Source organism: Stigmatopora argus, chromosome 1 (assembly GCF_051989625.1).
Source record: "Stigmatopora argus isolate UIUO_Sarg chromosome 1, RoL_Sarg_1.0, whole genome shotgun sequence".
Taxonomy (NCBI): domain Eukaryota; kingdom Metazoa; phylum Chordata; class Actinopteri; order Syngnathiformes; family Syngnathidae; genus Stigmatopora; species Stigmatopora argus.
Window position 1 is genome coordinate 18547609 of NC_135387.1, and position 27803 is coordinate 18575411.

Consider the following 27803-nt stretch of genomic DNA (forward strand, 5'->3'; position numbering starts at 1 on the left):
GGTTCACTGGTTTTTCATGTTGGGGATGAATGGAAAGAGTTTTACTACCCACAGCTCAAGCCTTGGGTCCACTACATTCCCGTAAAACAGGATCTATCTAATGTCAGGTATTTTAAGCACGCATTCTCCATTTTTTTAAGGTATTACAGGAAGTATTTTGGTCATTGCATTCTTCTTAATGCTTATTCAAAACTTCACATACTTGAACTTTAACATCTTGGGATGATCCTCTTCCAATTGTGGTTTATAAATAGGTTCAGAAATTAGGCTTCTGTGTGTGTTTCTCAATTTAAATGCTGAAAATGTGTTGTTCACAGAGAAATGCTACAGTTTGCCAAAGACAATGATGACATTGCACAAGAAATTGCTATGAGGTAATCTTTTTTTTGATAGCACTGATTTTACATTCTCCAAACATTCTTTCAATAGTTGCACTTTTTAAAAATGATTTTTTATTTATTCTCCTCAGAGGTATGGGGTTCATCTTGGAGCACTTGCAGATGAAAGATGTTTCGTGCTACTGGGAGCGACTCCTCACAGACTTTAGTCGTCTTCTCACCTACCAACCTAAAAGACAGAAAAACTACAATCAGATAATGCGCAATCCCAGCAAGACTGAGTTATAATAAATGCACTGTGAAAGCTCTTGTGAGTGGAAACAGTGTGAATGCTCTAGACTTTTTTTTAAACCTAAAGTATTGTTTATATAATCTTTTAATTCCTATGGGGAGCTAGCACCTTAGAGGGGAGCAATAATTTGAATATGTTGTAGTATTCATATAACAGGATGCATAATTTTTGTTTGGTTAGAAAATGTATTGATCATGAAAAGATGATGTATTTGACAACAAAGCTGTGATGTGTCAGCACAATAATTCTTTTTATTGACAATTAAATTTGTACTGTTGAGAATGAGTGAGCTGTCATTTTTGCATTTTGTGTATGTCAACAAACATAATGTACTTGGTTGATTTATATGGATGTCATTTTAGGATATCTGTTGCCATTCATAAATGAATATGCAGTTTTTAGATCACTATAATGTAGTATATAATGTATTTTGTTGTTTTATTAATGGCATAATCAAGGGGTGTGATTGGAATGAAGAATTTAGCGGATGTAGTTGGAAAAGCATAAAAACAAAAAAGTCCAGTTTCAACATATATCATTTTTTTTACAAGTGATTAATTGTGTGTAGTATTTCTAATTGAAGACAGAACATCCTGCCTTTTGCACCTCCATATTGACTTATTTGTTTTATTTTTATTAATTTTCTTTTCGTTTATTTCTGCACTTTCGCATCTTATCCGCTACGTGGTGATGGCAGTAATGCGCTACTTGGCAGATTAGTCAACTACGACTGAAGAAGAAAAAGGACTCCTGTGGTCATAGTTGACAGGTCGGTAAGCAAGGGCATCACTTTTCCGATGGAACTTAAAATCACACCAACACTAATGAATGACAACTAATTTATATTTATATATTTCCTCCTTAAGGAACGCATTGTATTCGAGGTAAGTCATTTTATAAGCTAACCAAGACATTAGCTGCCATTGACAGCACCCAGCAAGCCACTACGGCTATAGACAGAGACAGATGGTGAAGATGCAAATATATATTACATAATTTTCGAGGTTGTTGCTAAAACTTAAATCGGTTTCCTGCCCCTATTCTCATAATTGGGTACACATTATTGTACAGATTCACACATTGAAGTACACGTTTTACTACCACTGACGGCCAACCCATTGTAGCTTGTTGAGGGCTAGCTGAAAATGATCACTGACACGACTCCTTGGCAAAATGGAATAAACGTCTCTCGCCGTCAATGCCAGCCAATAAATTAATTACCGGAGTAATTACTAATTTGTTGTGCGGGCGAAAGCAATTTCAGACACTACACTTTAGAAACAATGTTTGACCCCCATCTGGTGGCGTCCTGTTGCCAAGTACCTGTTTGACTCTGACTAATAGGAAAAATGTTTTCTGATACTATTTAGGTAATAAATAGTTTTTTTTAAGTGCAAGACCACTACTAAGATTTTCATAGCGAGTGCATATTTACATTTTTCACCCATTATTTTTTAACTCAATTTGAACCCTGTGATTTACAGTTTGTTCATTCATTCATGCATCGCATTCACGTCATATTCATTTGCATCCCAGCCACTTTGTTCTGTACACACCAAACATCTATTACCCAGTCATCTGTAAAGCCGAACCGAGACTGGAATACATGGAGATATTATATCTGAGAGCCTGTATGTTTTTAAAGGGCTTGCACCACTTGACATCTGCTTATTTGGATGGCTTCTCTAGCCTCTGCCAGCACTTCTCATGCCTTGGGGCTGTTTGTTTTGAGGGGGGCAGCGAGTTGAAGCTGCAGCCGCAACTGTTATGCCATGTGTTTGTGCCCCCGCGCCGCAGCCTGACGCCAGTTGAAGCGTGATGCATGCGGAGCCATCCACGACGGGCTCGGCCCCTCGGAGACGACTGGCAGATTCAGCCCCTGGGGGCGCCTGGAGCACCGTCCCGGCGCGGGGCCTGATAAGGATTGGCGCAGCTCCCCGTTTTTGCCTCCCACTCCCCAGGGTCCATGCAGCTGAAGTGGATTCTCCCCGCTCTGCCCAGATGCCCTCGTCTCTCTCCTCAACCTGTGCCACGCCTCCGCACCCTGTCGCTGCCAGTGTCATGCCAACCAACATAGGCAAGCCAGAATTCCCAGACACGGGCTGGGACCGCATTAAGGATCTCTTTCAGAAAGAGTCAGTACCGTCATCTTTGCATCTTTTGATTTCAAACGTAACCTTACTCACATAAAACACAGACAACAAGGGAAAACATTTTATATATATTTTTTAAACACATCTTGGTGAGCCACTAAGAGATGGAGAATGTGTAGTGTCATCATAGACTGACATTTTTAATTTGCCACATGGGAAGTTGGTTGTTTAGTATGTTGGTGAGAATTTAGCAAACCCAAATATCTATTTTTTTAAATTATTTTATTTGATTCCTATCACGATACCTAAACATTTAAGCATTTTAAATTTTATATTTTAATGCTGTTTTAATCTTGGTCTCTGGGCTGTTGTATTTTGTCCCATAGTGTGAACCAGAGTTACCCAGAGGAGGTGACCAATGTGATCAAAAGTGGACTTTTTGCTGCCCTCGCGGGCTTGATCTACGGAGGCCTGCCGGCGGCTCACCACGCGAAGCAGAGATACATTCAGCAGAACCAAGCGGAACTCTATTCTAGCCGTGTGGAGGCAGTGGTGAGCGAATATTAACAAACAAGTCAAGAAAATGACTACTACAATGTGGCTGCTTGTTGATTTTCTATTTTTTGCTTTTTTTTATGTCCAATCAGCGTCTGTCCCACAACGCAGCTATCCGAGGTTTTGTCAAATATGGTGTCCGATGGAGCTGGAGAGTTGCTGCCTTTGTTACTTTGTTCAAGTAAGCGAAAAAAGCAATCAGGCTGTATTTATTTGTAGTTGACAGATGTCTCCAACTTTATTATCACAGCAATCTCTGAGATGATTGCAACGGATCTTAAATATTGATCTTCTTATGTTTTTCTGTCTTCCCGAAAGTTCTGTGAGCACCGGCTTGTCCGTTTACAGGGACAAGTACACACTCGGGAATTTTGCAGCAGCTGGAGGTAATTCCATTAAAAAACGCAGGGTATCTTCATTGCAGTTAGATGCTAATAATAGTTAACTTGTAATTTTTCTTAGGTTCAAATTCAACCATATCTTTTTAAAGTATAAGTCAAGTGATTAAAATCAGGGTTCTCAGCTCGCATGCTTTGAATGTGTTTCTCAAGCATTTCTTCAACCATTTTCACGTTTCAATTCATATCTTCAAAAATTGGAAAATCTGGACCATAATCATTTTCCAAAAGATTTCTGGGTCTGCCCCGACTTTAAATTTGTTAAAAAAAGAAGAAAGCTTGAAGTCTGCGTCTGTGTGTTTGCGGGTGTAGCTGTGACCGGAGGTCTATTCCGACTAAACCTGGGCCTGCGAGGCCTGGTGGCAGGGACCATCATTGGAACAGTGCTCGGGTAAGCAGCCCCCACGTTGTTCTTTTCGCACTCGTCCACAGCTAACTTTGTGTTTATACTCTCTTGTTTGTTGTGCATGCTCATAGAGCTTGAGAGCAATGAGCACTCTGGCAGCCAGCTGCGGCCCTTCCAGCAACCCTCTGTGCCCCAGCTGAGATGCCTCCTCCCCAACCCGTGTCCCGACCTTGCGCTGGCTGCCAGAGGCGCTCATGTGCACGGAGTAGTTCTGTGGCTTGGCTAATAGAGCGGAGAGGCCGGCCAAGGCAGCAGCTGCCCCTCTTCTTTCTACCTTCTATGTTATTCCAGTCCCTTGTCTCCTTCAAACGTAGCCTGATGAGCACTAATGCTTCGCTTGCACTCATTTGCCTAATTTCTCCTTCTAACTTAACACGCACAAGTAGAATCTTTATCGTTTGGAACAACTTCATGTCCACACGTGTAGAGTTGTAGTTTTTGTTTGTTTGTTTTTTTAAATAAAATACGTGTTGATTAATTTTCGCAACTAGGCCCATCTCATTTGGGTCATCATAACGACTTTCCCTATCCAAATGAATGAAAATACATGATTATGTTTGTCGTCAAAGTAATCTTTACATGAGAAAAATGGTACAGCGTTTTACAGCATAAACATACACAGCGAAATATTTAAAAATAGTTTTTCTTTTTACTCATGCTCAGAGCAGCTTTATTCGCTAGTCTTGTTGGCGCATATAGAGCATTTATTCAAGACCTGCTGAATGTTGTCTTTAATGGTAATCTACAGACTAGATCTCACCCACCCTTTTGTTATTTAATTGTCAGTAGTAGATCAATGTTTTATTTTTTCTTAAATGAATAGATTATTCTTATGACCTTGCTGGCCTTTCGTTTTCCAGTTGATTGTACTAGTTAGTTTTCTGGTTCTATTTTGTCAGGTCAACTACAGACACGTACTTTTGAGTTTCAATGCTATTTATACTTGTCAGGGAACTGTGGGGACAAAATACCACTACAAGTCCTTTTCATTGCCTCCATCTAGTGGCTGAATGTCAGGAACTGGCACATTTTTGTTAGCCATAGTAGAATTTAACTGACCTCGTAACTGAAAAAGTCCAAATTTGGACACTTGCAATTAATTCAAAGTGACATTCTGCAGAAAGGGGTAATCAGTATTTTAGATTTTATTGCTCTGACAACACTCAGCCTTTACCGCCACATACACAAATATAAACACACTTACGCCTCGCCATTATTGCGTGCTTGAGTGAGCAGTCGCCTGGAGCGTTTGACCTTTACAGATTGACTCGGCCTGTGGCAGGAAGGAGTGAAATAAAGCCAGGTTATGGGTCACGCTTCAGATACTTTCAATTCAACAGTGCTAAAAACCTGTGACTCAACAGGTCGCATAAGATGTAGAGTAAATTCAGTGTGGGGGTTAACCGTCTCATGGTACTTCATGCATCATACCGCACCTGATCCAAGAACAAATGCATTGTATTCCCAGGATTCCTACAGGCGCTCTGATCATGAGCATGTACTCGCTGACGGGAGAAAATGTCAGAGAAAGGAGGCGGCGGGAGCGCAGGGAGCTTTATGAGTTGAAAGTTGCCGAGTGGTGAGTTGGTTGCACTGTCGCAAAGTGTATTGAAAGCCTCATTTTCTCACTTTTGCTCTCTGATTGCCGTCAGGACGGCGAGACTTGAACTGACCGATGAGCTGGTTGGTGACCTGAACGCTGCCTCACAGCCAGAGGCTACAGAAGGTGACTTGAAGAGGATCCATGAGCTGCTCAGTTTACCGCAGAATGAGGACTCGAGCAGCCAATGACAGCGTGGCCTACCAACTCTGAAAGTATGACTTCAAATGACAATGACTTCAATGATTACTTGGAATCCAGCTCTTATTTTATTTCAAGTGAGGAAAAAAGGAAATTGATCAATCTATTGTGACATCCGTTCAACGGAACAAGCATGACTCATCTACCTTAATATTTTTTTCTAAAGAGACAATTGCAGCAATCATACAGTCAACTTAAAGAGGATGTGGACTTTACCTGAATATTGAATAGTGTATTATTAAACAGTAAACATGAGATGAAGTTAGTGGCTCAACAAGATCTCATCTCATCTCAGTTTCTGAACCACTTTATCCTCACTCGTGTTGTGGGGGTGCTGGAGCCTATCCCAGCTGATTTCGGGCCAGAGGCGGGGTACACCCTGAACTGGTGGCCAGCCAATCGCAGGGCACATGGAGACAAACAACCATTCACGCTCACATTCATACCTAGCAGCAATTTAGAGTGTCCAATCAGCCTACCATGCATGTCTTTGGAATGTGGGAGGAAAGCAGAGTACCCGGAGAAAACCCACGTTGGCCCGGGGAGAACATGCAAACTCCACACAGGTGGACCGACCTGGATTTTAACCCAGGACCCCAGAGCTGTGAGGCCAACGCGCTAACCACTCAATCTCTGCCCCCCCCCCCCTGATAATGCTAATGATGATAATGATAATAATAAAAAATATTATTACTATAATAATTATGATTATTATTATAGTGATAATTGTAGTAATGATTATAATAATATAATAATGATAATAAAAGTTGTGGTTTTTATCTGTTTCCAACGAGTGGCGCTGTCTTATCAAAACAGGCAAACTATGTCACTTTGACATAGTGACGTGACACGTAAATTACACGAAGAACCCTTAACCCCTTGCTGCTGCTATTATCTACCTTTTTGCACGCTAACTTTTTTTTTACCAAACCGTTAACTATATTTATCAAGACAACGTGGCTGGTATGGAGTGGTAAACTCTGCATAATGTAGATATGGATATTCCTAATATTTAGTTGCAGACAGTAGTGGCGTTGAATGGAGGGGCGTGTTTTACGTGTTGCCTTCTGATGTTCTTACTGGCAGTCGTTTTCCACATAAACAGCTGTTGATATTGATTGCATCTGACTATAAAAGTCCATAAATTAACTACATAAATTTTAGTTCACTAAAATACTGATTTTTTGGGGGGGGTTTCATTGACTTGAACATATGTGGATTGGATTTACAATGCAACATATAAACTCACGATGAAATTGGCAGTTTTACATAATGTACTTAAAGTACCCACACCTCTGGTATTTCTGGTGTTCTCGACCGCTGCGTTGTATTCACTTAAGAGTTCTACTGTGTTCTACAATGTTCCCGGAGAACACTAAAATTAGGAAACCCAACCCTCTGGCCAATGCGGGTTGTTGGTCGCAGCTTTTTTTGTGGTAAGTCAGTGCCGTGATTTAACCGGTTGGTGACAAGTTGCCTGCGTAAGTGAGGTAATTCTACATTGTAATTAGATTGGGAATTTCTAATGGACTCCCATTCATTGCACTTAGACTCTTAGAGGATGTAAATACACTTTTGCTTTCATAATGCAGTACTTTATTGAGACGTACTACATTTTTTATTCTTTGATTCTACTAACAAAAAAGCACGTGTAAATATGATTGATAAAAAATGCCAAGATTACAATAAACTAGTTTGCGTAGTGTGTGTTTTAAATGTAAAAATGAACTTTTACTTTTAATAACATTTATATACAGAATAACACCTGTTACGATGGGATAATAACTTTTTTTTGGTATTTCCCTAAGTAATATGTCAATACACTTTAGTATCCAACCTGAACAGCAAATCGAGCAGAAAAGGATGAGAATACCATATAAATTGTAATGCAATATATGTCAAATATCTTCTCATTTTCTGAACAGCTTTATCCTCACTATGGTTACGGGGGTGCTGGAGCCTATCCCAGCTGACTTCGGGCCAGAGGTGGGGGACACCCTGAATTGGTAGCCAGCCAATCACAGGGGACGAGGAGACAAAACACAATTCATGCTCACATTCACACCTAGCGGCAATTTAGAGTGTCCAATCAGCCTACCATGCATGTCTTTGGAATGTGGGAGGAAACCAGATTACCCAGAGAAAACCGATGCTGGACCAGGGAGAACATTCAAACTCAACACAGGTTGACTGACCTGGATTTGAACCCAGGTCCCCCACTGTGAGGCTGACGCGCCAACCACTCGCCCACCGGGCCACCCTATGCAAAATATGATAATCAAAAAAGCTGTTCCTAAATGTATTGGTCTAGAAAGATTTTATTATATATTGATTTATATCAGAAATTGTGGCTCCTTAGCCACTAAGAGCTTCCCAGAAAGTTGCAAGGAAATTTTTGGCAAGAATCTTTCCATGTCCTATCCAAACATGCTTAGTTAATGTGCAGCAATATATAGTACAGTGAAAGCTGGCTGGAACATACTAAACTGGCAAGTCAACACATCATTTGAAATATCCTGTCAGGCAATTGTTGGAGTGCTTTTCTCTTGGCAGAAATCATTTCAATTAGTTGTCGGCAAAGGCTCTAAAAATACATCTTAAATCAACTTCTTCTCTTGATTATGTTTATGTCTCAGTTGGGTGAGTCCTTTGCTACACCTGGGACACAAGAAAAGACTAGAGGAACGTGACCTTTATACAATCCCATCTGAAGATGAATCAGAAGTACTGGGGCAAGACCTACAGAGGTAAGCTTTTACGTTGTGCATTTTTAAAGCACCTAAACCACAAAAAGTATCTTCAGTTTTATTTGCATTATGAGCTAATGTACAGTAGAGGAAGGAAATTGTGCAGTTAATCTGTACAATTCTATTTTTGTAAAATGTCTTTGTGTGAGCGTTCAGGTTGACATTTAGCATTGTCGGTCGCACATTTGTACAGATCGCAACCCACCATATTCAATGTTTTCAAAATGTTTAAAAAAAAAAAAGTGAAAACGCTAAATAAGGCAGGTGTCTTGAACAAATATCAACGCATGCTGACAAGGAGAGGCTTGAATCAATAGCAGTCAGAGGTGCTGGAGTCAAACAGAGCTAGAGATGAGGTGTATACAGTTGTCGGATGATATTAGACTCGATTCTTCGGAGATAACATGGGAGATGATTCAGTGGTGTGAGTGGTAGAAGGGAACTTACTTACATGACTGAAAGAATAACTGCAGAGCTTTTAGAAGGAGGAAGGTCCTTCCAATCAGACATTACCCAGGAAACCTCAACTCTGCTCAAAACGATAAAGGAACTTAGTGTTTTTGGCTCAACCCTTCAAGCATGATTGTGGGTGTTGTCCAAGAACTGCATGGAGCATTGAACTATGAAGTCGTTCAGTATTTGTTTTTGTTTTTTGTTTAGTATTTTTGTTTTGGTTTTTTTTGGTGATGGAAGTGACTAGAGGAAGTGTGCATGGTGGCTTTCTGGCTTTTCATCCATGCAGCATTGCCACTGAATGTTCAGAATTTTTGGTGTTTGCGTTGCCACCAAGTTTGTTGGCATGCTCGACCAAGGCCGGAGGCTTCAAACTGCACTAAAATCTGGTTGCTGTAATCAGGTTTAGGAAAAAATATGTTTTTCCCCAACTGTTTTCCCAATTAAGAGCCATTCTTCTGTTTTGTAAATTCCTGATTTATTCATCTTCATTCCAATTTAACGCCATGTAATTGACCCCTGGTTTTGAAGGTTCCTCATTAGTGCCTTTTTGTGCTAAATCAAAGATTTTAAATCTCTTGCAGGTGCTGGGATCTCGAAGTTAAAAAGGCCACAAAACAACTACGAAAACCCAAACTGGGCAAAGTCCTTCTTAAGTGTTATGGGAAGTCTTATGCTTTTGCGGGAATCTTTGCATTTCTCATGGTAAGCACTGACTGTTTGAATAAAAGCATGCGATGACCCAAATTCAATGAGGAATTAGAATCAACCCATTTTATAAATGAGTATTGTATTTGGTGTTCTTTACAACATATTTGTTATTATTGTGAAACAGACCAATTTTAAATACTTTAAGTAAAATGCGGAAAAATTGTGGAGCATCTCACAAATATAGAATTGTTGCAACTCGATTTTTTTGTTTAAATGATGTTGTTTTCCCCTTCATCCAAGCATTTTTAATTTCTAATTTTGATGGGGTCTTCATGATAATTCATCAGTCAATTTCCCCCATCGGTAAATGCATGTACAGTATGTCGTAAATATAGTCCTGGCCGTGGCCATCTCATTTGAAATTGGTGTGAAAGGAAAAATGTATATCAAAGACATCTTTAATAACGGAGGTTTGAGGCATCTGTGTTAAACAATGTCTTGACCTTCCTCCAGTCTAACATTGATTGTCTTGTTCCATGGGACGAGGGTCTCTCTTTAAAGCTCTTTGCCAAACAAACTACCTGACTTGTATACCCGAGAATCTTCACCGAGAAAGATAACATAGCAGCTCTCCCCCTTTGCCATATTTCCTTTTAATTTGTGTGTATTTCAACCTTGATTCATCAAGGGTTACTTTGTATATGCACTTCTACTAATTCAAAACCAGAACCCAAATTTAGCAAATGGTGCCAACTAAGAATACATGATTTTATTTACTCTTTGACAAAAAGCTTCCCCCTAACCTGACATTGGTTCAGCCAGGACCACAAAATCTGAATAGTCCCTCTTTGCCATTTTGAATTCCAAGCAGACCCAAACAACAGCAGGAGTCCTTCATAGAAAGCTCCTCCAATAATCTCAACAGTTCTAATTTAAATTGGCAGAGCAGGCACAAGCTTGCTGCTTCCAGTCCAGTGCCCAGTGAGGTGTATAAAATAATGACATCCTGCTGATGTCATTTTATGCAATAAAACACAGGGGAGCTCTCTGCTGGTGTCCAAGTTCTCTAACCAAAAGGATTTTTTAATTTGGACTACTTTGCAACCGTTATTAATGCAGCTGCTCTTCTTTTACAGGAGGCCATTAAAGTCATCCAGCCACTCCTTCTTGGGAGAATAATAATGTTTTTTGAGAATTATGATGCAGAGGATCAGCAAAGTCTTAACTCTGCATACAGCTGTGCTGCTGCCATGTGCATGTCCACCTTCGGCTTGACTATTCTACAGCATCTCTACTACTATTTCGTTGTAAGAACAGGCATGAAGATGAGGGTAGCCGTATGTCATCTTATATACTGCAAGGTGAGAAAGGAGGGATGCCACTGAAACATGATCATTCACTGCTAGCACTCCCAATTCCAAGGAAGAGAATGTCTATTGCCGCCGATGGCAGTGAATGTGTTAAGGGGGGGTGAACTCGTTACTTGCTGCTTGTTGAGTTGGCTACCTATTTTCTAAACAATGTGGTTTTCTGACTGTGTTTTCTGTTGGGTGTGCAGTTCTTGAGGATACGTCCCACATATGCGCTCTGACATTTGGGCATTCACCTAGTGCTTTTCTACACTAACTCAAAAGCCAATAAAAAACACCGGAACCGTGCACAGCTTGATCAAAACTCATTAAAAAAATCTCATATAAGTTACTTTACAATTGTATTTTTACCTTGCTAGGTGTCACCATTGATTAAACGTGTTTGTGGCTCTATGCAGGCTCTTCGTCTCAGCAGCCAAGCGATGGGGCAAACCACTACGGGCCAAATTGTAAACCTCCTTTCAAATGATGTCAACCGTTTTGATGAGGTCAGGTGTGCTGTAACATTTCATGTATTCTAATGATTTGCAAGGAAATGTAAATGTCCATGATTTCTTTTGTCGGCATGGTAAATTCGGGGCTATCACAACTACTTCAGAGTTGTGAAGTGGAATGTTTAAATCTGGACTTTGGTCTGCCTGTGTGTACTTGACAGCAAATCAAAATGTTGTCGTTGAAAATGCTTAACAGAAAACTTGTTAAATGTTTAAATTCAACAATCAATCTATAGCTATGCATTGCAATTTCCATCCAATGAATATCATGTACAGTGTCATGGAGATATTCCATAACCACTTGTGAAAAATGTATGCTATATATAATTGCCTTAACAACGTCTCCTTGAAAATGCTTGACATTTTTGGCGGTATATTACATGGTGTGCGAACATGATATGACGTGAATTTCATTGCTTAGATACTAAGTGCTTGTGCTTTTGCTGCAGGTCACGCTCAATCTGCACTACCTGTGGGTGGGACCTGTACAGGCAGTGGTGATCATCGCTTTCCTTTGGCAGGAGATAGGACTTTCGTGTTTAGCTGGCGTGTCTATCCTGATCCTCATGATGCCTGTACAGACATGGTTTGGGAAGCTCTTTGGAATCTTCAGGTCAGTAGACCTGTGTGAGGTAGGCAATCTGTAGAAAGAAACATACATGCGATGTTAGAATGGGTGTCATTCCAAAAAATACCAATATGCAAAATCCAAACACTTGAGTCCATTTATTTGTGGTTGGAACATTAGTATGCAGCATTAATAACAGTTGAGTTAAGAGTACAATTCTTAGCCTGACCAGAATTGTAACTTAAACACTTGTATTTAAATGTTTTGTTTGTTCATTCTAAAGCAAGGGTACCCCCCAGTGCCATTTTTTTGTGCCACCCCACTCGAGAGTATCACTTTAGATTGTAATCGCATCACTCATGCATTTCATCTCAAACTCAGCTCGCACCTTATCCTGAAATACGGCAAAAATGTTTCATTAAAACAACTTTTGTGTGTGTGTGTGTGTGTGTGTAGGAGTAAAACAGCGGTCTTGAGTGACACTCGCATCCGCATCATGAATGAAGTGGTGTCTGGCATCAGAATCATCAAGATGTATGCTTGGGAAAACCCCTTCTCACACTTAGTCACGGAGTCTAGAAGGTAATTAAAATCAATTTTTACACAGTGTTTTTCACAATAGTGGGTGCTTTCCTGCTACAGAAAAGTGACTGACCTGAGCTGTATCGGTGGGTATACATCTTTGGAGTTTACTTGCATTCTACATTCTGTCTGAGTCAACCTCCAAAAATGAAGGAGTAGCAAATTTAGTTTTCACCCTCCTCAAAAACAAGAAGAACCAAGTAACTAAGAACTTGAGACCCCCCTCAGGTGTGGTGTAAAAAGCAATGTAGTGAAACCCATGGGTGAGGAGGATTGTTAGATGTAGTAGACACTTTGAAAGGGATGCACTGGGATGCAAATTTACTGCACATAATTATATATTCATTGGAAGACATTTTTCTCACTAGTACTGTATAACATTTTTTGCTGTGTTCTCTTGAAAAAATTCTGAAAAACATAAAGGTTGGCCTACTAGCAGACGAGATAACCGTATAATCCACTTCGGTGTCAAAGAGCATGTCTGTAAAATGAATCCAGGGAACAGAGTAGTCAATAATTAGACAGTCCCTGAAATCTTATGTCAGAATTTTCAAGGCGTTTTTATTTATTTATAAATATACATGTTGAAATATAAACTGCAACCTTATTTATTATACCTCATGTAACACTCATCTCAAACTTCAGTTAAAAAGAAGTCAGTATATGTTTTTTTCATTTTATTCAATCTGTTTTAAAAACTTTTAAAATAGTTTTCTTGGTCAAATGACAGACTCTTTTGTTTACCAGTTGTGCCATTGGATATCGGGCCACCTATTGGAAGTACATGTGACGTCATGGTGTAAAGGTCAATTATAAATTGAAGTTTGTATTCCTGGGTCGCTATTGTTCATCTATGCACATGCTTGATGTATTTTTTTTAGCAATTTTTTTAATTCTTGGTTTTCATCATTTCAGCTCACTTATTAGTGTGTTGAACCTAAAATAATGGGGCCAAAAATGCAAGACTCAGCCTGTTGCTACTTGGATAGCTTGAGGAATGAAGGGAACCAAAGCAAGCTCAACATTTTGAACCACAAAAACATTTATTTAATAATAGAGTGTGTAGCATGTGACACAAACAAACGTGTAGATACATTGTTTGGCATGAAAAATCAGTCGATATAAGAACAGCAGTAAACTAAAGCAATCACAAGGAAACCACCTTAAAACAAAGCAAATGGAATGACAACTGTGATACCCAAACAATGTTTGAAAGTTGCACTTGCAGAAGCAAGAACAACAGAATTTGTAAAAAAAAAACGTTAGGATATTATTTGTGTGATAATAGGCAGATTTACTAATGAGGTTTTTTTGGGCCCAAAATGATCACATCTGTCTTTCCTGGATTTAGTTGGAGAAAAGTCTGCCATATCTATCTATTGATTTGATCAAAACATTTACTCGTTGACACTAAGAGGCTACTATATTCATAAAATCTAGTCATGTGGCATCTGCATCCGTGGGATAGGACATGTTGTCCTGTTCTGATCTGAGCTCGAGGAAGCATTTTTGGTAAAGAAAAGCGGTGCAAGAATAGACCCTTGTGAACTCAGACTTTCTGATTGACAGGAAGAAGTCTCTTTTGTAAATCAGGCAACATTGCTTTTCACGTAATATTAAGGAGTTTTCCGTAAGATTGGGAGTAAAAGTCATACAATTATAAGATTTAAAACGTTATATTACTTACTTTTACACCACTTGAACTGGAAGTTGTTCAGGGTCCGCAGACATAGACATTGGTGAAATTAGATTGGTGTGAAATTTTTGATTAGTGAATAATTTTGGGGATTTCTTTGCTTCCTGTTGATAAATCTTCGATGTGAACGACTTTATATTGTTAATTTAGGGGACATAGATTTAAATCAGAAGATTTTTAGCTTGGTTTTTTTCAATGCAAAAAGTGTGCCCAGCCCCAAAAAAGGTTGGGAAATACTGCTTTAAGAATTTCAACTTGGAATGCAGCCCCTCGAGATAAAGTGTGTCATGTGAAATTTGGCCCATGATCACAAAACGTTCACTAAATGCACAACATCGCAATTTATACATCAAATTTTGGCTCCTTTAAAAAACTTGAGCAAATAAAGTTTGAGGACTCGTGCTTCATACAACACTTGCTGGACTATTGAGGGAAGCTCGTACCTAGTACATAAAATTAACAATTTGAGGAAAGGCTGCCTCGTGGTGTAGAGCTTCGCCCGCCTGACTTCGGTGCGGGCAGGCGTAGACTCAATTCCCGCTAGCGGCGGTATGATTGTGAGTACGTATGGTCGTTTTTCCCGCTGTGTGCCCTATGAACGAATGAATGAATGAATTTGAGGAAAACTGATTGTTTCAGATGTCAGTACACACCTAACAAATCCCACATAGCTGGTACTTTATAAGACCTCCATGACTTTCAAGGACTTCAGCATGTCTTTGACCCACTGAATTAATACATTTTTGATAGATTACAATAGAAATCTTTTTACTTTCCTTCAACAATGATCCTTTTTAAAATCCTGATGTTGGATGGAAAGTGCTGATCCAATTGTCTCTTCAGAATTGTCCACAGATACTCAATTGGGTTTAGATCAGGAGGCATACTTGGCCACTAACTCACTCTTCCTTCAGAATCACAAAGAACAAATTGTGCAAAATCACGGGCATACAAAAACCACGGTTTTCCGTGTTTGCTCTTGTCTCTTCAGAAAGGAAATAAACCAGATTATGAAGAGCTCCTATCTGCGAGGTCTTAATATGGCATCGTTCTTCGCCAGCAGTAAAATTGTGGTGTTCGTCACCTTCTTAGTCTACGCGCTGGTTGGCAACCGCATCAGCGCCAGCCGAGTGTTTGTCACCGTGTCCATGTATGGAACCATCAAGCTTACGGTCACCCTCTTCTTCCCCTTGGCCATTGAAAAACTGTCAGAGACAATTGTCAGTATTCACAGGATCAAGGTACCACTCTTACTCCATTGTTTCAATCTCTCCTTGAAAATATTACTTGCTTAATTTACTTTTGTCACAATCACTCACAACTAGTGGTGAAAATTAAGTTGAAATATACATGGATTCTGTTCTTCACTTGACTTTTCAGGTATCTGGACTCTGGACTAGAGTACAATTCAGTTGCAATAACCTTTTAAGAACAGAATAGTTCGACCTTAATGGTTGTTGGTTTTTTAATATGTTTGTATGATAGAGATTTTTAGATCATTCTTGTAATATAAACTCAACAGACCTTCCTCCTTTTGGATGAAATGGCTAGAAAAAAGCTGACACTGGAGGAAAAGAACTCAAACTGCATCGAGATGCAGAGGCTGACATGCTACTGGGATAAGGTAACCATTTCCCCTCTTTTTGTATAAATTCTTAGGTTTCTTGTTGTTGCACAATTTGAAATTCAACCAAAATCTGGGGAAAATAATGTCTTGGATTACCAAAATTCATTCATTCTATCATGAGACTGCAGCACAGGGAGCATTAAAAGATTACCACCACAATGCCTGTTCTTAGGCTTTTTGGGATGCCAACACAAAGGGGCACCAGTATTCCGCAAAGAAGAAATGTGTGATGATGATCATACTGAAATTTGAACATTGGTGGGGTTTTTTTTCAATAGATAAGTGAACAAACTGAAACTTTTTTAGTTTTGAATCCATTTTTGGATTTTCCTCAAAGATAATTGTTTTGGTTCGTTTGAGCAGTAAATAAATAGCTTCAGAGCTAAACAACTGGGTTCTGTTTGAGGACTCAAAAAGATAAAACTTAACTGAGTGCTTTAAAAAAAGAAATCTGTCACTATTATTTTTGCCTTGACTCATAAGGGATTTTGCTAAAATCCTGGACTGTAAAATCCTCTCTTACTTGTTCGTTCATAACAAAACTACCCCTCCCCCTAGAAAATTGATACAACCCACATGAACAATTTGCAATCTTGACATTTTTTTTGCAGATCAATCAGCAGCTCGCATAGGACGCACATACTGTAGTGAGTTGAAGTTGGGACTTTGGAAGCCCATTCCAGATAAAAAAAACACTTCGAATTTGAGTCATGCAAGATCTTTTAAGATTACTTCCTAGGTTGTATCTTGGGGTTTGATTTTTTTTTAATTTAGGGAAGATACTTTTATATGTTAAATAACATTGGGGAACTTTTTTTTAAAACCTAAAATGCATATGCTGAGTCCAAAATTGCAGTCACAGCTTACAATCTTGTTACTAATTGCAGGAATGCTAGTGTCTTTCGTAAGTCTTCACATGTCAATATTTGAACATTTATGATGAATAAGAAAACAGGAATCCATAGATCAAAAACTTGACATGTAAAAGAAAAACAAACATTGTTTTTAGTTCAAATCAGCTATCAGACCAAAACTCGACAATGTTTTTTAGTCATTCCACCATGGAAACGGAAGGGTTTAAATAAATCACTAAATTCCCCGAACAAAAGTAACAATAATGATTATTATGAATGTGAACAAACTTTGGCTCCCAACTTGGTCTATTCGTTTCAGCTTCTGGATTCACCCTCCCTTCAGGAAATCTCTCTCACTGTGAAGTCACACCAGCTTTTGGCTGTAATAGGACCAGTGGGGTCAGGAAAGGTAAGATTAAGTGCAACTAAGAGTGTTTTATATATTATGGTAATTAACAATGGATGTGTGGAACAACTGAATAAAAAAATATTTAGTTGTATTTAATTCAGAATAGGAATAATATTACATTTAAATGCATTTTTTTTTGAGGGGAGGTGTGTGAAACCTTTTCCCATATTTAATATTGTAGTACTCAGAGATTTGGAAAATCAAGTATTTTTTGAGGTAGTCCCCAATATATACACAAGCAGGGGGGCCGTCTTTGCCGGTCCCACCGCTTGTTTAGAACCAAAAGACAATTGTTGCGCTATTAAAAAAATCTCTTTGGAAAAATGGTTGTTTAACAAATAAAAGATTGCATTTACACACTTAGAGAAGATGAAGAAATTCAATCACTCGTCTATTAGGATCCGACAGCCGTTTCTGGCCACCATAAAAAATTTCAATTCTCTACGTTGCATGGTTTGGACAAACGTAGCGAGAGAATCTTAACATACACACACACACTCACACAACCATAAATCACACTTTATAAGGGTTATAGATGAAAGACTATTGGCTTTAATCCACTCTCAAAACCAGTGACAGGTGTAACACATTCCCTTCATTGGTCACATGTACCCTCTTCTGCCAGTCGTCGTTGTTGAGCGCCATTCTGGGTGAGCTGTGTCAGGACACCGGAACCTTGACGGTCAGAGGGCAACTCAACTACGCGTCGCAGCAGCCCTGGGTGTTTCCGGGAACCATCCGTAGTAACATCCTTTTCGGGAGGGAGATGGATCACCAGAAATATGAGTGCATATTAAAAGCCTGCGCTCTAAACAAGGTGAATTGAGCCTCTGATTTAGTCAAGCTATAGTGTATACTGTAGATTGTCAATTTGGGGAAACATGTCTTGTTTGGTAGTGATATTTTGCAGCCTAAAACTTTCCCACTATTCTGTTTCATTTTCTGTTCTCACTTTCATACATGCAATCACATGTCAAATTGATAAAGTTTGTGTGGTTCAATCTGTTCCATAGTGAATGGTTGGCACAAAAGAATTGATATTCCACGCGGTAACCAATCCTGGGAATGAGCAATCACAATGATTGATGCAGGAAATTTATCTAAGAACAATAGCATTTTGGGTGCATTAAATTTCGACATAACATCAGTGTATAGTGCAGATTATGCTGTGTATGTTGTTTGGCGCGCAGGACCTCGAGTTATTCCCGGATGGAGACCTGACCCTCATCGGCGACAAGGGAGGAACACTCAGTGGAGGGCAGAAGGCTCGCATCAACTTGGCCAGGTGAGAGGAACTTTTCATTTGCATCTTGAAACATCCCTGGGAGACTAATTCTGTGCGTTCTTAGAGCTGTGTATGAGGAAGCAGATATCTACCTCTTGGATGATCCTCTGAGTGCTGTGGATGCTGAGGTTGGAAAATATCTCTTTGAGAAGTGAGCGTCAATCATTCTACTTTGCACTTTATTGGCAATCCTCCTTAAATATTGCTTCTTGCCTTTTTTTACTAAATCAAAATAAAACACACACAAATTGCTATGTTAAATATCCACAACATAGCAGTGGCGTAAAAGTTTAAACCTAATTACCCAAATGTCAATTTTTTTTAAGTGTGAGTCTTTTTTCATTTCATCAGGTGCATCTGTGGCCTACTGAAGAACAAGTGTCGCATCCTGGTTACCCACCAACTTCAAAATCTAGTTGCAGTTGATCACATAGTGGTGGTCAAGGAGGTTGGTGTTAATGCTGGTGGTATTTGATTGTCATGAAGTGTTGCACGTGTCTAGAACAAATCTGGCATTTTTTATAGAACATGAAGACTGCTTACTTTTGATTGTATCTTTGTAAAATTTCATTTTGATACACATCCTCATATCTCACTTTGTTTTAGCTGTTATGCCTGATCAAGTGGCTGGCTGACTGGTTTTGCTTATTTCTTACTTACTCTAAGGGTCGCATCATCACCCAGGGTACCTACAGTGAGTTGCAGAACTCGGCTCTGGATGTAGGCTTCCTTGTAAAATCCCAGGACGAACAGGAACATCCATATTTGTCAGCCAACTATGAAAACGAATCACTCTCTAGAAAGAAGACAAATTACTCAAACAGTTCGCTCCATTCTTACAACACCCTCCTGCCACCAGACGGAAGTAGCCTTGACTTAAGTCCCGTAAGCAGCAGAATTCCCTATTTTGCATATTTTGTTGGTTTTTATTTATTTAATTTATTTATCTTACTTTGGGACTATCCTTCTTTATTACATTACATTTTTACACTAATAGCAGCTTCACTGTTTTTTTTAGGTTGAAAGTGCAAATAATGGAGAGGAGGAGGGCCGTGCTGAAGGAAATGTCAGTAGGGACATTTATGTCAAGTATTTTACCGCCCACTGTCATCCTGTGATTTTGCTGGGTATTCTACTGCTCAGTGTTATCGCTGAGGTGAGTCAAAACCGACAGTATTTCTGGAAGTATAGAAAAAAGAAAATAGTAAAGATTTTATAGTCCCCACTTTGCAGATGAGTCTGGAGTGCCACGAAAACCATCAAATTGTTTTCTTCTTTTTTGGAAGGCACTGCTGAGTAACTTTTACAATGGGGCCCCACATTTCATCGAGCTTGAGTATAAAAACTTAATGTCGTCTAGAGAGGCAATTATTTATAGATCTTCAAATCTGCAGTGCTCTCACGTGTTGCTCTAAATGTGCAGAATACATCGTTTATGTTTTAGCTCAACCAGTTTGAGCGCTTGAAAATGCAGCGATTGTTGTGAGCATTACATTGAAAAAAAAGTGTACTTTAATAAATGTTTCAAAGCAAACATCGGAAGATTACACCTGCTGGATTTGTTTTTTCCTTTGTAGGCTGCATACATTCTACAGGACTGGTGGCTGGTGTTTTGGTGAGTGAATGGCTCGAAGTCTACACACTCATAAACAATCCTAATCTCATTTGTTACTTTGGGCCCTAGTTTTGTAGGCCGACTAAATATAGATTGCTTCTCAAACGCAAGACCAACGGTCTTGGTTATGCCAAAACCTGGTGGAGATCGTTCCAATACATGCCAAAAATCTTGTTTGCATGATGTGAAAACAGCCATCGCACAGGTGCAATTTATGAAAATGGAGTCATTTTAATATTGTGTTTGACAGGGCCAAAGGAGACTTCAACCGGACCAGCTCAGTTGTGACTGTCGCGAAAGAATACAATGAGACCGGCTTACACCAAGGCAACAGTCTAACATTTTATCTGGGAATTTATTCTGGTCAGTCCACCAATTCTTGGCTTCTTTTTTTGTTGGGAAAAGTTTGTCTTAAATTCTAGATACTTACCAAAAGTTGGGTCCATTCAGCTTTGGTATGAACATTTCGGATGAGCTTCGGATGTCAAAATAGATGAAGAGGATTGTATAAATGAATTACCAATTCCAGTGGAGTCGGGAAATGTTTTGTTCCGTTCATGCCTCAAACACGTGTTTGAAAAATGCGGTTCTGTCGTTCGTTTGAGAACAGGAATTAATGTAAAAAGTTGTGAGAAATTTGCGGCTCTCCTTGTTTGAGAACAGGAAGTTGTGTAAAACGTGAAACATTGAGCAGTCTGACATGTGCTTTCAAATCAAAACCACATGACATATAGGAAGGATTTAAGGTTCATTCTTAAATTTCACTCGGAAACCAAACAACCGTAACTTTTTCCAAGAGGTACTAAAGTTTGAAGTTCAACTTGCTGTCACTTTCTACTAGATATGAGAATCATTTCAAATCATTTGATTCCTATAAATTGTTGATTTGTTTGCTTGCTTCTCTAGCGAGTAGACTTGTTGTTTCCTTTCACAGGAAATTAAAACTGAGTGGTGTTTTTTTTTTGTATTTTCTTAGCAGGTATGTAATGATAATGACAACAAATATCATCAGAACCATTTTATAATGTAACTCTAATTGCTGAACTCAGATCCAATCCCATCCCTACTTGGTGTGTTCACAGGATTGACTGCAGCAGCCGTGATCTTAGGCTATGCCAGGAGCTTGGTGATCTTTCACGGGCTCGTGAGATCCACCCAGATGTTGCACAACCGCATGTTCAGGGCCGTCCTCTGTGCACCAGTCCGCTTCTTTGACATGAACCCCATAGGTGAACTCACAGCATCACATCCTTGCTATTTTTGAGCTTTTTGACAGTCACGGTGTAATTCAACAATGGTTTGGTTTCGAACAATCTAGGAAGGATCCTCAACCGCTTTTCCAAGGATATCAGCCAGATGGACTCCCTGTTACCTCTCACCTTTGTGGACTTTTATCAAGTGAGTAGGTATCGGGTTGAGCAACTGTTTCAAAAGCTTTAATGAGCAAGACATGCGACACAAATATGATCATGTTTCAGGCCTTTGAATTTTACATTGGAGAAAAACCCACGGAACACAGCAACATTTTACCCCCAAATAAGTACTGTCCTCTTGTGTGGAATTTGCATGTTCTCCCGGGCGTGTGTGGGTTTTCTCCAGGTACTTTGGTTTACGCCTACATTCCAAAAACATGCATGGTAGGCTGGTTGGACACTGAATTGCCCCTACGTTTGATTGTGAGCGTGAATGGTTTTCCGTCTCCTCGTGCCCTGCGATTGGCTGGCCACAAATTAAGGGTGTCCCCTGCCTCGTGCCCAAAGTCAGCTGGGTTAGGCTCCAGCATCCCCCGCGACCCTTGTGAGGATAAGCAATTAAGAAAAAGAGGTAATATTTGGTTTGGTTGTTTTTGGGTTGTCAGTGAAACAGATTTTCAGCATTTCAGTTTGGTTAAATGGGGAAAAAAAGGTATAATATATGAGTACGTTGATTCACAGGGTATGAATTAAACATGGCAATGGCAAAACATTTTTTACTCATAAGTCATGAATTGCCTTAAAATCAGGGTGAAATCTAGGCTTATGAAGTTGAATATAATTCTATATACACCAGTATGACTATCAATGACGGATACTCAATGAATGATCTCTTTTGGCACATTTAGTTAAAGTGTAAGTTTAAAAAAAATGGTATATCTGCCACAGCTTTTCTTGCAAAACCTGGGCGTGCTGGCCGTGGCGGCCTCCATCATCCCTCTCCTCCTCCTCGGCATCACTCCCCTGATCTTCATCTTCCTGTACCTGCGACGATACTATCTGGCGACGTCGCGGGATATCAAACGCTTGGAATCCACAAGTGTGTTGCCGGCTTTAAAGCTGTTTGCAAACCATGCTAGTATACTGTAACTCAGCTCAGTATTTCCTTGCAGCTCGCAGTCCGGTCTTCTCCCATCTTTCATCATCCCTTCAGGGCCTGTGCAGCATCCGAGCCTTCAGAGGAGAGGGGAGGTTAATCAAAGCTTTCGACTTGCACCAAGACCGACACTCAGGTTCTTGTCTAGTGCATTGCTTTGTTTGCAGGTGTGATACGGAGACTGTGTTGTTGAAATGTTGTTTTGATCCCAGAGGCGTGGTTTCTCTTCCTGATGACCTCTCGTTGGTTTGCCCTACGTCTGGACAGCATTTGTTCCATCTTTATCACCATTGCTACATTTGGGTGCATTTTACTGCGAGATGGTGAGGATGTCTTCTCTGCTTCATAGTTAGAAATTGTCGGATAGAAATTGTGGGGCCAGCCAATCGCAGGGCACAAGGAGACGGACAACTATTCACGCTCACACTCATACGAAGGGGCACTTTAGAATTTTCAACCAGCCTTTCCTGCATGTTTTTGGGTTGTGGGAGTAAACTAGAGTACCCGGAGAAAACCCACGCAAGCCCGGGGAGAACATGGAAACTCTGCACAGTTCTAATTCAAAGTTTTTTTTCCAAAAGGCGAGTCTACTGTAAGTCCAATTATTGTGACTTTACATCTGGCTCCACTCTAATGAGTGCCCACACCTCTACTCTGGCGTAATAAACAGTCTTTATGGGCAGTTAAGATAATTATTTTTATTTTTTAACTGACTTTTTTCATAGGGCTGGAGGCCGGCGAGGTGGGCCTCGTGCTGACCTACGCCGTCACACTTGTTGGAAACTTCCAATGGACTGTGAGGCAAAGTGCAGAGTTGGAGAACATGGTATGTTGTTTAGCACACAAATATGTTGCTTTTCACTATCTTCGCTTGGACGTTTCACATCTAACGGCATACCCCTAGATGACATCCGTTGAGAGGGTGGTGGAATACACAGAGTTGAAAAGTGAAGGACCTTGGGTGACCCAGAAACGGCCTCCTCACGATTGGCCCAGTCGAGGCCAGATGACCTTTGAGAATGTGCAGTTGTCGTATAGCGCCGACGGGCCTCTCATTCTTAAGGACATTGATGTGAGTTTTTGCCCCAACGAGAAGGTGAGACATTTCCCATAGCGTCACATCCAATATGATGCCGAAAATGAAAAGTGACACTTTCCGATGGTTTTACTGGTTAGGTGGGTGTTGTGGGTCGAACGGGATCCGGGAAAAGCTCGATGGTGGCAGCACTCTTTCGCCTGGTGGAGCCACGAGGGAAAATCTACATCGATGGGGTGTTGACCTCGGAGTTGGGCCTGCACGACTTGCGCCAGAAGATGTCCATCATACCTCAGGTATACACTAGCTGTCACACTCCACCTCTAATTGAGTTTTTTTTTTAAATAGACATTTTTACCATGACCACAGGCTCCTTTTAACTCATTAAAAAACTCAGATTTCCTTATGGCAATAAAACAATATTATAGGAAAGCATCTTAAACAAGCACTGGAGTGTTAGCTAACAAATGATCAAATTCTTTGTATTCATTTGAATATTCTTAATATTTCTTTGTACAAGCAAATTGTCACTTGGAATTTTTCCATGACCAAACCAGTCTTCCAACCAACTAGTATTTTTTTTATCAAGAGATAGAGATTGAACCCCACTGCAAAAAAAAGATCTGTAGGTAATTGATAATACCACTACAAATGGTTTTGTAATTGCCTATAAGAGCACTTCTAAAGCACCTACTTTAAAACCAGCGATTACGAGAGATTCTCCTGCTGTCAGCAGGAAAAATAAAATATGTTCAAAGTGTCAAAGTACACAAGGCAATGTATTTTCCAAGAACAGACTGATATTCCACTTGGATAGATAATTTACCATGTTCTGAAACAGCAACGTGGAATCTACAAAGCATTAACAGAATAGCCACAGGCAGACTAAACCCATCTATTTGTCTGTTCAGGCGCTAAAATACCCATAGCAAACAAACCACCTTAATATGAGGCTTCGGAACACCATTAGCTAACATAGTAGCCAGAATGAGCAATGATACAATATTTGCTTGTTATGAAAAATGGATTTATCTAATACATGTTAGAGTGGCGTGTACCATGTAGCCAGTAACATCCAAATCCAAATAAATCAATAATAGAGTGTGAGAAGTGAAAAACCTAAGCAATGTGGATTGTACAGTAGAACCGGTGTCTGTCATTTTGTTTTGTTTGTTGTTCTCCTTTGTAACAGGACCCAGTGCTGTTTACTGATACTGTGAGGAAGAACTTGGACCCCTTTCAACAGCATACAGATGCTGAACTGTGGAAGGCTCTGGACCAGGTAAATGTCAAATTTGTCCTCTGTATTTGGGCAATCTGTTATTTTTTGTTTTTGTTTCCACACACACTTTTATGACTATTTTCCAACGTTACTGACAGGTCCAACTCAAGTACATGGTGGAGGATCTTCCCACAAAATTGGAGACCATTCTAGCTGAGAGTGGCTCCAACTTCAGCGTAGGTCAGAGGCAGCTGATGTGTCTAGCCAGAGCCATCTTGAGGAAGAACCGCATCCTCATCATCGACGAGGCCACCGCCAACGTGGACCCCAGGTGCCACAGACGGGAACATTTTTACTTTACTATATAGATCGGTGGCCGGGATGAATGAAGTCGCACCGTTTACTGATTGGTAATTGTCAACATTTTTTGCAGGACGGATGAGCTGATACAATTAACCATCCGACGGGAGTTCCGAGATTGCACCGTGTTAACCATCGCGCACCGACTCAACACCATCATAGACAGCGATCGCATCTTGGTGAGTGTTTGACTTTTTATACATGTATTGGGCCAAACCACACACTTGTACTGTATTTTGTTCGCAGGTGCTGGATGAGGGCAGAGTACAAGAGTTTGATCGCCCCTTCGATCTTCTTCAGAACAAAGACGGTGCTCTGTACAGGTTGGTTCAGCAGTTGGGTCAGGCGGAGGCTGATGCTTTGTTAGCGGCGGCTAAGCAGGTGAGCTACACTTTGCTCCACGCAGTCATCTTCAATACCATTGGTCGGTCCTAAAATTTGTGTGGTGATCACAGCAATCGATCGGATCGCAGATGTACATCAAGAGCAGAAAGGCTGAATGAGGTTTGTCAGGACATCCAAGAGGTGTTTTTTTTTCTTTCCTTGTTGTACACTTGTATTGTTACTATGGATTCAATTGCTCCAAAGTTAGAAGAATTGTCACTGAGACTGCTCAAGTAGACGAGTTTTTGAATGTAACAAAACACTATATGTAGATGGAGAAGATATTGAAAGGACAATTACAATAATACGAAATTAGCCTTTAACAGTGTGGAACAAATCCATAGCGTTTCAGAGTCTGAGTTCTCCTTTTCAATCGCAAATATTCCAGATAGAAGAATGCCCTCAATCTAAGATGCAAATGGAATGGGCTCATACTTAAAAATCCACCCTTCCGCCATTTTCAAGTCCAGAAAGTACGATCTTTAGGCATTCTGACAAAATTGAAGAAGTCAACCAGATCTCCGGACAACTCCAAAGCACTTGAAGTGACATAGTCATGAAACAAATTTCTCTGTCAGTAGACACAACCCAGATGCTAAACACGGAAATGGGAAATCCTAATCACCTTCCAATGGCAACCACCCACCCTACTAGAAAAAGAACGACTAAAAAGAGGCCTACGGAACCTTTGCCACTGGGATGAATACCAGAGCCATTCTCTTTTGATAGTGAGATGGATAGTGCACTTATTACTCAAAGACATTAAAAAAAACTTCCAAAACCTGACGGTGGAGGTTTGGGTCTCAATCCGTCCCCAGACAATCACTTCCTCTAACCGAAAGATCCCTGGTGCTTATTGTTTACAAATATCCTGAAATAGGAAATTGGTAAAACTTGTTGATTCTTTTCTTTTTACTATTAGTCTATTCTATGTTTTGGTACTGAACCGGGAGGGGGGCTCAACATACCATAAGGTGTTATGATACATTTCTCCAAGCTGAACAATTGCTGCATTCTCTGGTTTGACAGGTTTTAGTAAAACAACAGATGACTAACTGCTGCCTGCAATCAGGGGTGTTGACAGCGATGAGATGACAATGTAAAGGACTTATGATTGACATGGGTAGAAAATAGTCTTTTTTTTGGTATGGGGCCTACAGTGATACTTTTCCCTGGGCCCCAACTCCCAGATGGCATTCCTCCCCTCAGTAGCAACAATACAGTATCATGTTTAAGTTTAGAGGACCCCCTAGTGGCTCCGATGACACTAAATAGGAGGAATAGCTTTTTTAAATTATTATTATGTTATCAGCAATAAAGTGTAAAGTTCACAATGTCGTAGGATCCGAGGCAAGATTCAAATCCAGAACCATTAGCCCCGGTCCGTCACATTTCTAGAAACTTCATTGCATCACCAAAGATCAGTGAAAATCAATGTCATGTAGTATACTGTAATCACTGCATGCATGACAAACATGACTACTGATATAAAAAGGCTTACCAAAAATGTGGGCACACCAAATACTTGTATTTCTAAGAATGCTGTGAATATCTCAGAGGACTTTTTGCATTAGTTGCTGTCTCCTTTGTGAATACACCCCATTTTTCCCTAAACCAAATATTTCTCACTTTCTTTTCTTTTGTGATTTTTAGATTGATAAGCTTTTGTTTTCTGTCATTTGACTTTTTTTTATTACATCTAACCAATTTACTGCTTAATTTAGATTGATCTTGATTTGCATTGTTCACTACATAAAACTTTTTAAGTACAATTTATTTGCCTCTGAAAAGCAGTATGGACAATGTGTGAATGATGGTGCTATACAAATAAACTTTACGTGTATTGAAATCATGAAAAATATGTTTCTCTCCTCACCAAATGCTTTTGGCAATACCCAAAAATTGTTCAACTAATTTGCAACTACTGGATTCAAAACTGCAAACATTTGTGGATGGAGTTTCCCAAAACCTGAAAACATGTTGGAACCAATGTATAAGACCTTTATAGAATTTCATTATACGAGCACAATCCGGTTGAAGACCAACCTAGTAACGTAAATCTGCTTGTATTCTTAATTTATTCGTTTTCTGCACCGCTTATCCTCACAAGGGTTGCAGGCAATGTTCCCTCTAAGATGCGCGCATGCGCAATTGCGCACTACTCTCGTCTTCTCTGCGCACAGCAAATCATATGGAGCGCACAAAATAAAATCCCTTT

General features: G+C 39.9%; 2 protein-coding genes across 2 annotated transcripts; both read left to right on the forward strand.

Moving 5' to 3' along the window:
* The first annotated feature begins 1384 nt into the window (after nucleotides 1-1384).
* timmdc1 (translocase of inner mitochondrial membrane domain containing 1) lies at nucleotides 1385-6138 on the forward strand. The gene is made up of 8 exons (XM_077606199.1): nucleotides 1385-1514; nucleotides 2428-2765; nucleotides 3110-3275; nucleotides 3371-3459; nucleotides 3597-3664; nucleotides 3989-4067; nucleotides 5551-5661; nucleotides 5735-6138. Exons 2-8 carry the CDS (start codon nucleotides 2449-2451, stop codon nucleotides 5871-5873), a joined length of 969 nt encoding a protein of 322 aa, XP_077462325.1. The 5' UTR covers nucleotides 1385-1514; nucleotides 2428-2448; the 3' UTR covers nucleotides 5874-6138.
* Nucleotides 6139-6339: 201 nt separating this feature from the next.
* Nucleotides 6340-27434, forward strand: LOC144077978 (ATP-binding cassette sub-family C member 4-like). The gene is made up of 32 exons (XM_077606120.1): nucleotides 6340-7319; nucleotides 8520-8630; nucleotides 9668-9788; nucleotides 10871-11095; nucleotides 11503-11592; nucleotides 12048-12211; nucleotides 12623-12748; nucleotides 15436-15685; nucleotides 15967-16068; nucleotides 17245-17334; nucleotides 17960-18151; nucleotides 18525-18619; nucleotides 18684-18770; nucleotides 18971-19067; nucleotides 19286-19504; nucleotides 19638-19775; nucleotides 20197-20234; nucleotides 20485-20597; nucleotides 21317-21463; nucleotides 21553-21632; nucleotides 22376-22526; nucleotides 22600-22719; nucleotides 22796-22906; nucleotides 23309-23409; nucleotides 23488-23679; nucleotides 23760-23915; nucleotides 24812-24901; nucleotides 25000-25172; nucleotides 25275-25380; nucleotides 25448-25582; nucleotides 25657-25705; nucleotides 26615-27434. The coding sequence occupies exons 1-31, from the start codon at nucleotides 7156-7158 to the stop codon at nucleotides 25702-25704; spliced, it is 4032 nt and encodes a 1343-aa protein (XP_077462246.1). The 5' UTR covers nucleotides 6340-7155; the 3' UTR covers nucleotide 25705; nucleotides 26615-27434.
* The last annotated feature ends 369 nt before the right edge of the window (nucleotides 27435-27803 follow it).

Excerpts from the sequence above, each read along its gene's own strand:
- timmdc1 (XM_077606199.1), top strand. The coding sequence starts at position 2,449 with ATGCATGCGGAGCCATCCACGACGGGCTCGGCCCCTCGGAGACGACTG. Across the intron at positions 3,276-3,370 it reads CTAGCCGTGTGGAGGCAGTG|CGTCTGTCCCACAACGCAGC; the intron begins GTGAGCGAATAT and ends ATGTCCAATCAG. Across the intron at positions 3,665-3,988 it reads GAATTTTGCAGCAGCTGGAG|CTGTGACCGGAGGTCTATTC; the intron begins GTAATTCCATTA and ends TTGCGGGTGTAG.
- LOC144077978 (XM_077606120.1), top strand. The coding sequence starts at position 7,156 with ATGTACTTAAAGTACCCACACCTCTGGTATTTCTGGTGTTCTCGACCG. Across the intron at positions 8,631-9,667 it reads CTGGGGCAAGACCTACAGAG|GTGCTGGGATCTCGAAGTTA; the intron begins GTAAGCTTTTAC and ends AATCTCTTGCAG. Across the intron at positions 12,212-12,622 it reads AAGCTCTTTGGAATCTTCAG|GAGTAAAACAGCGGTCTTGA; the intron begins GTCAGTAGACCT and ends GTGTGTGTGTAG.